At 34.2% G+C, this 10,841-nt stretch overlaps 1 protein-coding gene and 1 pseudogene across 1 annotated transcript; both read left to right on the forward strand.

The window, feature by feature from the left end:
- Positions 1-2,667: 2,667 nt before the first annotated feature.
- LOC126505795 (olfactory receptor Olfr180-like) lies at positions 2,668-3,621 on the forward strand. The gene has a single exon (XM_050149046.1). The coding sequence runs from the start codon at positions 2,668-2,670 to the stop codon at positions 3,619-3,621; it is 954 nt and encodes a 317-aa protein (XP_050005003.1).
- Positions 3,622-8,865: 5,244 nt separating this feature from the next.
- Positions 8,866-9,823, forward strand: LOC126505835 (olfactory receptor Olfr180-like; annotated as a pseudogene).
- The last annotated feature ends 1,018 nt before the right edge of the window (positions 9,824-10,841 follow it).

Consider the following 10,841-nt stretch of genomic DNA (forward strand, 5'->3'; position numbering starts at 1 on the left):
TATGTTCAGCGAGACTGGTTTTAACCCAGGCTTTTTCAGACCCAGGCCAGCTGGCCTTGTTGAGTTCCCGATAGAACATCCCCATTGTCTCAGTGTATGATCTTCCCCAAAGCAATGTGCCTTACTTACCCTCTCTGAGGAGTGGATAGGGGTTAGGTTGGGGGTAGGTGAAGGGAATGGAAGGAGGGGAGGGAGTGGGAACTTGGATTGGTATGTAAAATGAAAAAATATAGTTCATTTTATTTTTTAAAAAATAAAATATAAAAAAAACATTTCTTGTGCACAAAATCATATTTGTGTTAGAGTGGGAGGTTCACTAATAATTAATTTATAACCATGACATTAATTACATTAATCGTGCTAATACTTTCATAGGTGTACATTTATCTCCACTCAGAGTTGAATACAGGAACAAAACCTTGTACATGGCAACTTTATTTAAAATTCTCTTCATTTCTAATACATAAATGGCACCAAAGAAAATAATGTCAGAGTTATTTCCAAAAACAGATCTATGGGATATGGTCAGGTACACTGTAGGTTGTAAAAGAAAAGAATGTGATTTCTGTTGATTTCACAAGGTTTTGTTGTCTTACACAAGAATCCAAATTTTTTTTTTATATTTGTTTGTGGCCAGGTGATCCTTATTGTTTCTCTGCACATTATCATTTCTATGTAAGCAAGATTAATGAGGCACAAGTAATCAAATATGTGAACAATAAAAATGATGTTAAAGCCAAAATTTCATTTCTCTTCCTTTTAATTGAGCTGTTAAGGTTTAATGGAGTTTTGGGAACCAACGTTGCCAACTAGAGTCTTTGCAGAAATACCTAATGTCAATGCCAAGAAACTCCCTTTAGAATTATCACTGACCTATGAGTAGAGAGAGTGTCCTAAATTCTCATCAATTATTCCCCGATGTTTTAAGGCCTCTCTCTGGAAGCTTCAGGTGACTCTGTTTGGCTATATATAACATGACAGGTAGTGAGCTCACAGTATGTGGATGGCTTTCAAATTAGTTTTTGAAAATGGAGACACAAATCTAAAATGCTTCAGCATTTGTTTTACATTTTATCCATTTATATTTAGTTTGTCTCTCAACTGAAGATCTACTGAAAAGATGGAATGAAGCAGTTGGTGGGTTACTCTGTCCATTCTGCTCTGAAAAGCACTGTAATCCCGTCAACAAATAAACAGGTACACTACTCAGAACTTTGAAAACTAATTCCAGGAAGGGCAGTACAATTGTGTCCAATTTGGTTTCATAGTAAAGAAGGAAAAATGAGTTTTCACACAGTGTGTTTTGGTATAATATTTTTAAAATTAATTTGCATTGTCTATATTTATATACAAATATACCTATTTGATTTGCTCAGTGTATGTTGCTAAAAGTATTTTTCCAAAAAAAACAGAATTTGAAAGATATTTTGGTGTTACAAAATAAGTTATAAATGACAGTTTATTTTATCTACTTATTTATTATCCATTGATGATACAGCACCAGAAAACCTATTCATGTTATGAGAGTGAAACAGGAAGCAGTTTATTAATTTCTGTAGAGACAATTAAAATAAAAAAAAACAGTAGTTACAGGGTGGTTTTAAAGCAATACTATTCAAATAACTATTGTACTATGTTCTTTAAAAATTATCTATTTAAGTTCTACTAAAGCCAAATAATTGTAGTGATTTGTAGGAGCCAAAATGATTACAAGAGTGAAAATACACGGTGTTTCTGTATTTGAATATTTCAGTATTATGCCTGACAAACTAAAATATAATAAATTTGGGTGGTTATTGAGTTTGAAGGAAAAGAATTTAAAGTATAAATAATCACATAAATATAAAACATTTATTGCACTCAATATAAGAAAAACATTGCTTTATCCTGAAAATATTGGTGAGTACACAACAGGTTTTTTTTTTTACTTTTGCATATCAATGTGTATGCTGCCAGTAGACAGAATGTCAGTAAGACTCATAATAATAAACCTGTGTAAAACACTAGAAACTATACAGAAAATACCAGTATGGAGGAATGTTAAAGAGTAGGTGCAACTCTTTGGAAATTTATTAAACAAGAGACAGAGTGGATCTTGAATATCTTGCAATAAGTAGAGAAACAATTTAAGAGAAAAATGTAATATTCCACAATCTTAACCAAACTTAAAAGTTTAACTGAACCTTCATTTAAAATATCCCACAATAATTCTAGCTGGAAAAGATAAATAATAAAAGAAAATATTTTTCAAACATTAAATTCCATGAAGTATTTTTTAATCAATTATTCACTAAAATATTTACTTGGAAATTTATTATTAAAGATCTTATAGAGCCTATAGAATTTTCTTTGAAAAGAACACAATAGAGTTCTTTCAAACATAGAAAATCACATAGACTGAATATGAATTTTAAAAGAGACATGTAAGAATGCATGTGAGGCATCTAGGAGTTAAACAGAAATCTCCAAAATTATACTAATATGCACAATCTATGACTGATTTCTTTTCATACAACTTCACTTATCATGACATATTTCAGGAAACTGCTAAGGTAAATTGAAGATATCCTTACCTGTTCACTGTAACTAGAGAGGGAGACTAAGACATATTCTGTCTCTAATATTAATCAAATAAATTTCTTAACAATTTTTATCTCATCAGAAAAAATGAGAATGGAGAAGACCAATCACTCTTTAACAACAGAGTTCATTCTGGTGGGATTCTCAGATCACCCAGAACTGAAAACCTTCCTGTTCCTGGTGTTCTTTGTCATCTATGTGGTCACCATGGTTGGGAATCTTGGGCTGGTGGTCTTGATTTACATGGAATGCCGTCTTCACACACCCATGTACATCTTTCTGGGCAACCTGGCTCTCATGGATTCCTGTTGCTCCTGTGCCATTACTCCCAAGATGCTGGAGAACTTCTTTTCTGTAGACAGAAGGATTTCACTCTATGAATGCATGACACAGTTCTATTTTCTCTGTGTTGCTGAAACTGCAGACTGCTTCCTCCTGGCAGCAATGGCCTATGACCGCTATGTGGCCATATGCAACCCTCTGCAGTACCACACCATGATGTCCAAGAAGCTCTCCATTCAGATGAGTGTAGGCACCTTCATAACTAGTAACCTGCATTCCATGATTCAAGTAGGCTGTCTCTTAAGGTTAACTTTCTGTAAATCAAATCTCATTGATCACTTCTTTTGTGATGTTCTTCCTCTATTTAGGCTCTCCTGTACAGACCCTTTTATTAATGAACTAATGATATATATTTTTTCAATGCCAATTCAAGTCTTTACCATTACCACTATCTTGGTCTCTTATTTCTGCATTCTTTTCACTATTTTCAGAATGAAATCCAAGGATGGGAGAGGAAAAGCATTTTCTACTTGTGCATCCCACTTTCTTTCTGTCTCAATATTCTACATCTGTCTTCTCATGTATATTCGACCATTGGAAGAAGGGAATAAAGATATACCTGTGGCTGTATTTTATACAATAGTAGTTCCTTTGTTAAACCCTTTTATTTACAGCCTGAGAAATAAGGAGGTAGTAAATGCTGTTAAGAAAATTATGAAGACTTACAAAAAAAAATCTCTGACTTCTACAGCTCACTAATTTCAGTTCACTAAATAATAAAATAATACAATTCCAAAATAATTTGTTAGTTATTCATCTGAATTATATAACCCAAATAAGGTAATGTAAATTTAATAGATGTCATATCTATTCTCGTTACCCTCATAGTATCCTACAATAGTACAGCTTCAGCAAATTAATACTATATCATATTTTCAAAATTTATACCATAGCCATAGATTTTTGCATATTTTTCAGGTTAAGTTTTAATGGTTATTCTTTGAGTAGGATAAATTCAATCTGGAATCTTTGTTCCTGGGAGCATCTGATATAATCTCAATACTTTCTGTACAGTCATTGCCCTAGATATGGGGAACCTGTGGTAATATGCAAATCTTCAAAACAGATTCAGACGTTTCTCCAAAGAGGTCTTAGAAGCTTTTGGTATATATTTTCTCTATTTCTACTGAGAAATAAAACAAACTATACACAAAAGTCATGAACTCTCCTTTCTCACTTAAATGGTCTTATGCCTTCATCTTCTTTCAAACATGGGAGTAGCCAACCACTTTCTGATTGGCTTTAAGTCCTACTTCCAAAAAAGAAACTCACTCCTGGCACCAATATTGAGTCAAGAACCTGTGGACAGACAAGATGACAGGCCCTAAGGAAGCACCTACTACTATTATTCTAAACAAATAGAAACCCTAACTAAGACATTCTAGTAGATTTCAAAGTGAGACACTTGTGGGGGAAAAAAGCAAAATGTCATTTATAGCAAAATTTATAGCACTTTCAAATTGTAATTGCTCTTAATAATGAAAAAAAAACCCAGAGAGAGATATTAGGGGATGAAAGCTGAAAGATCAGAGGAGAAAAGAGGTGAACCTGTCTCTACAAATTCTCAGACTGAATTCTCTCTCTATGAAACCTCAGACTGCATGCTCAGATTGAATCCTCAGACTGCATCTGTCCCTCCAAAACCTCAGACTGCCCCTGAGCTCCTATCTCTTCCCACCTTATATTTCTCTTTCTGCCCAGCCATATCATTCCTATCTCAACCTCCCTCATGCTGGAATTAAAAGCACGTGATCCCAAGTGCTGGGATCACCTTTGTGTGGGCTCTCCTTCTCATTTATAATGATTCAATCTCTTTTAGCCCAGAGTGGTTTTGAACTCACAGAGATTCATCTGCTTCTGTTTCCCAACTACTGGGAAAACAGTGTGCTGCAACTGCCTGGCCTCTGTGGCCAAGTTGTGGTTTAGCTATGCATTCTTCTCTTCTGAAAAGATTTGTTCGATTCCAAACAAAATAACAGTACAGTTGTTATTTTTCATTCCCTTACCAGAGGAAAAAGTACTCTCTTCCTATTCCTTCCCACTAAAGTGGTCTCTTCCTCTCTATTCTTTAAGGAACAGACTATGTCAGTAGGTTCCTGGCCCTTTGGTTCTGTTCCATCTTTTCTAACATTCTCCAAGCCTTAGGTGTAAGGTTGTTTTGCAAATATATTTATTAGGCATGGGCATCACAAAGTCATTTTTTGATCTCTGTGTTTTGATGACTTCTTGTTTTCTCTAATTCTATCTGCTTTTGGAAGATGGGTGGGAGTTATACTTATCAATGGCTATAAGGGCCAGCATTTAGAATGTAGTTAGAAATTATACGTGTTTATGCAAGTGTCAGTAGTGGGCATGCCTTTAATTAAAATCTATGGACTCCCTATACCCATAATTAGCTAAGTTTACTTTTTGAAGAATTATCTTAATTATTTTTGTATTTATATTTATGCTTTTTTGTTGTTGTTTTAATGCCTTTATCCCATCTTTTTTTCTTTCCTTACTGCCTATCATTTCTCCTCTTTCCTTTTTTTCCAATAGTATCATCAATAGTTCTTTATTGATTTTTTTGTGTATATGTATATAGGTGTGCCTGTCGGTTTGTGTGAATGTTCATACACATGTGTATGTGTCTATACAGAGGAAAGTGGACAACCTTAAGTGTCATTCCCCAAGTACCTTCCACTTCTTTATTTGGGCCACAGGATCTGTCATTGTCCTGGAGCTCAGCAAGTAGGCTAGACTAGCTGGTCTATCTACTCCATACTATTTGCTGTCTCCATGTCTTTCTCCAGCCCCAGTTGTATCCCTAACCATATCTCTTTCCCTATCTATATTTCTATCCCTACTTCTAGCCTTATCTATCTCTGTGTGTATCTCCATCCCTGCATCTACCTCTATGTAAAATGTATATCATATCCTAAATTGTACTGGAGACAGAATTTTATACACCTTTCCCCTGACTGCACTGTGGGCTTCTTATCCAAAACCATTTCTACAATCTAAGTTCTTAGCCCCAACAGGTTTACTCTCAGAGTCCCTTCTAGTCAACAAATTTTCCAGTATCCAGTAGCTATTTTAGTTATTGAGGCAGTGCATATACTTTAAGGATTTAGCTCAATTTCCTGCCAAGAGGCCCAAAGAACTAATGACTCACCTCTGACTTAGATATTTAATACAGACTTGCACTACTGAGAAACATAAACACCATACCTTACTGAGCAGAAACTGTGTTTTAGAAACAATTAAATACCTCTACACAAAATAAAATGGAAACAAAGTTCAAATATTCAGGTAAGTTTATATCAAAAGACCAAAAAGTAACAGGATTGTGTGTGTGTGTGTGTGTGTGTGTGTTGTGTATATATACATAGTATGTGGGAGAATATTAACACACACAGAGGACAGAGGAGCACATTGATCGTCCTATAACTCTCCATCTTATGCTTGAGGCAAAGTCTTTCACTAAACTTGGAGCTAAGTTCATGACAAACAAGCTCTGCCAATCTTCCTGTCTCCACTTCTTCCCGTGAAAACTAGGATTCATATACACATTTTTAGTGTGGTTTCCCAAAATCCGAACTTAGATCCTTGTGCTTGGGCTGCACGTTTGCTGCTGAACCATCTATTCTGCCCAGTGCTAATTTCATAACTAATTTTATATCCTCCATTAGGTTATCAAACTAGCTGGAGACTATTTGTTTTAGACTGGATGTACAAGTAGCGAGGAGAACTTTTAAAGTTAGGTCAGTAACACCCCAATTAGTAAGATAATTTTCAGATGCTCTTTAGTAAAGGCCATGCTTCCATTGGGCAGTTTTAATTCATTTCAATAGTTCATATTTGTTAGGACTTAAACTCCCTACAAAAAAATACTGATGTCAGTGCTAGAAAATCCTCTCCTGATTTGACAGAGGCTTTAAGTTTCCAGTACAAGGTACATATCTTATTACCTGTGGGTAGACAGGTAATAATAGATATGTACCTTTGATCTTCATTTTTCTCTCTCAATTGTTGTAAGATCAAGGTATAAGCTATTATTAAATTCTGAGACCTTCACTATAAAACAAATACATACTTTCAAGAAATTTTCGTCAGTGAAATCTAAGAGAAATATTCTAACATTTTACCTTAAATGGAAGCATGACAAAAGTTTGCTTTTCTAATTTTTAAATAAATGTTCATTTTTACTAAGTTTTTACTTCTCTTGACTGTGTAGACCATCTCATAGTTCAAAAATATGTGGAACCAAATTGAAGTACAATACTGTAATCTACCTTACTGTAATTGTAAGGTAGAATCTCAAAATAGATAGCTAAGATCACAAATAAATTACTTAAATAATTCAAGCTTATGAAAAAAGTAATTTTCAATAATGTCTCAGATATGTCAATTAAAATATTTTTGAACAGAGTGAATTTCTATTGCCTTCTTTTAATGTTTTAATTACCAGGGAACTTTGGCCACAGAATCAATATAATTTAATCTGTCAGTTAGTATGACCCAATGAATCACCAAGTATTGGGAATTAGCAGTGTTTTAAGAAAAAGTGAAACTTGAATTCAAATTTCAGGAATTTAAGCTTTTTTAGTTTTAAAGTTTAAAAATATAAGTTAATAAGTGAATTCTTCTTCATGAAGTCCTAATGTGCTGAGGCACACTTTGGAGTGCAAAGTTTTCTAAGGAAACAGAAAATGATAAAATTCAAGTTCAATTTTAAGATAATTTTTTATAGTGGCATCAAGATTATTTTATAGATACTTCCTCACATTAGAGACTATGCAGAAACAAAGAATTAATGAAAAGTCTGTTAGGATATTGAAAGCAAAGTACCCACCTCTGATCATCAGGATATAGTTAGGACAGTAAATAATCCTATCTTCTTCAAAACATTTGATAACATGTTTCACAGAAGTAGAATATACCTAAGTTTAAAATGTTTTCAACATACTAAAAGTGTTGAAATACATACAGAAAATAAAGTAATATGGATTATACACACATAGAAAAATGTGAATTTTAGGTAAACCTTGCAGTGCAGGTCAGTAACCCCCACCTTTTGGGAGATAAAGGCATGAGGACTGAAAATTGAAATTATAGCTGGGCTTCAGAGAGTCTTCAAGGAAGGAATAGATAACAATGAGATAGTCTCAAAATTCAGAATTTTTTTCTAAAACTAAAGAGCTGAAAGAACAGCTCAGGGGTAGAAAAAAGTCAGAAACAACAATTATTGACATAAATTGTTACTATTATAAGAAATATGTAAACTAGCCTTGCAAAGCAGAGACAGGATGTAAATATTTGAAAAATTCAATGGGAATAATGGTACAGACACAGTGTTTACAAAACTGTATATGAAACAGTATAAAAAAGGTGAAAATCATCATCTTTGTAAATTTTAGAGAATTTTATTTACAAATAACTATAAAATCATTAGTGCTTAGCAATCTTTGTGCAATTCATAAAAATAAATTTAATATATTGACAATATATTTTCAAAAAATATTTTTTCTTCCTGATGAATAAATTTAAAGTTTCAGTTAAATGAAACCATATACAGAAATTTTTATTCTAAATTTATTTTGATGTTCTTTAACAATCCTGCTTTCAAAATTATTTTGAAATAATATGTTAAATATGTGTGCCCTAAATTTTATACATAATTATATAACTGCATAGAGACAAATATTTCCAATTTTAAAAAGTTCCTTTCTGTTATTGTAAAAATACTCCTGTAAATTTTGAGTTGAGTTGGAGATCATGGATGCCAACACTCTGTGGGAATAAATACTCTCAAGAAGCATAGTTAGCTGCATTCCAGAATCAATAACAGGTGCACAAATATTTTCTTATACAAAAAATATAAGTAGAAAATTATATTCACAGCATTACAGTTATATAACTTAATAATTACAGTGGCAACAGACAAGATAAGATGATTGACAACATATCAACTACTCCTTGGCAACAGAGTTCATCCTGATGGGATTCACAGATCGCTCAGACCTGAAGACCCTCCTGCTCCTGGTGTTCTCTGCTATCCATCTCATCACCATGGTGAGGAATCTCAGTCTGGTGGCCTTGATCTACATGGACCACCACTGTCACACACCCATGTACATCTTTCAGGGAAACCTGGCTCTCATGGATTCCTGTTGCTCCTGTGCCGTCACTCCCAGGATTATAGAGAATTTTTTTCTGTGGACAGAAGTATTTCTTTCTATGAATGTATGAGACAGTTCTATTTTCTCTGTCTTGCTGAAACTACAGATGATTTTCTTCTGACAGCAATGGCCTATGACCGCTATGTGGCCATACACAACCCACTGCAGTATCACACCATGATGTCCAAGAAGTTCTGCCTTCAGATAGGCACAGGAGCCTACATAGCAGGAACTCTGAAACCTATGATTTTCATAAGATTTTTGTTGGGTTTATTTTCTGTAGGTCTTGTAACCAAACACATTTTTGTGATATACTTCCACTGTATAGACTCTCATGTGTTGACCCTTATATCAATAAATTGATAATACTCATCTTTTCAGGATCAATTCAATTCTTTTCTATTACTACCATGTTAATATATTATTTTACAACCTTTTTACTATATTCAAAATGAAGTCCAAAGAGGGGAGAGGCAAACCCTTATCTACTTGTGCTTTTCATTTTCTATGTCAATATTCTATGTTTCCCTTCTCTAAATGTGTACTCAGTCAAGTTCAGTTAATGGAGGAGATAAAGACATACCTGTTTCTATTTTTATACTCTAGTAATTCCTTTGTTAAATTCTTTCATTTACAGTCTGAGAAATAAGGAAGTATTAAACATAATCAAAAAGAATCAAGAAGAGATGATTCTGCCACAAAGAGAAAACAAGGACCATATCCTTTGGACAACTGATTAAAAGCTGAAAATAGCCTTTTCTAAATTCACACATAATAATATAGTGGTAAAGCCAGGCGGTGGTGGCGCACACCTTTAATCCCAGCACTCGGGAGGCAGAGGCAGGCGGATCTCTGTGAGTTCGAGGCCAGCCTGGTCTACAAGAGCTAATTCCAGGCAGGAACCAAAAGCTACGGAGAAACCCTGTCTCAAAAAATCCACACACACACACACACACACACACACACACACACACACACACACAAAATAATAATAATAATAATAATAATAATAATAATAATAATAAAGTGGTCAAATGAAAAAATAATTTTATTCAATTATTAAAGGCTAAGGACATTTGAATAAAATTAGTTTATAATAAAGAAATTCTGTTAAAATATTCTTGAAATTCTCAGAAATAAGTTAAAGAACTTTTGAAATATTAGAATGTATCTAGTCACAGTTTTCAACATATCTAATGAATTTTAGGAAAAAAAATAACTGCAATAGTAGTATCCATTTAAAAATCATTAACATGTTACTTGATTTCAATTTTAAAATTTCCAGAAAATTGCAACTTTATATTTATTAATCTTATCATAAGCAACCCCATTAATGGAGCATAAACTTTATGGTTCAAATTGATTTTCAACTTGACATTTGTTCTTTTAAGAGATTATATTTCAAGACCTACTCATTAAAAATATTTATTCTAGGAAGGTGAACATCCAAACTGGCTAGGCTCCCACCAAGCCGGGACATGAAGTAGGATCAAAACCCCTTGCCATTGACCTTGGCTTCTCATCAGTCCTCATTGTTCACCATGATCAGAGAGTCCGGTTTTATCCCATGCTTTTTCAGTCACAGTCCAGCTGGCCTTGGTGAGCTCCCAATAGATCAGCCCCTAGACATGGACAGAGGGGGGAGGACCTTGGACTTTCCACAGGGCAGGGAACCCTGACTGCTCTTTGGATTGGAGAGGGAGGGGGAGAGGAGTGGGGGGAGGGGGGGAGGAATGGGGGGGGGGGGGGGGGAGAGGG

Source organism: Alexandromys fortis, unplaced genomic scaffold (assembly GCF_014885135.2).
Source record: "Alexandromys fortis isolate MF-2015 unplaced genomic scaffold, M_Fortis_MF-2015_v1.1 scaffold_4, whole genome shotgun sequence".
In the NCBI taxonomy this organism is placed as follows: Eukaryota; Metazoa; Chordata; class Mammalia; order Rodentia; family Cricetidae; genus Alexandromys; species Alexandromys fortis.

What these genes read in the sequence shown, in the direction of transcription:
- LOC126505795 (XM_050149046.1), top strand. Translation starts at nt 2,668, where the DNA reads ATGAGAATGGAGAAGACCAATCACTCTTTAACAACAGAGTTCATTCTG.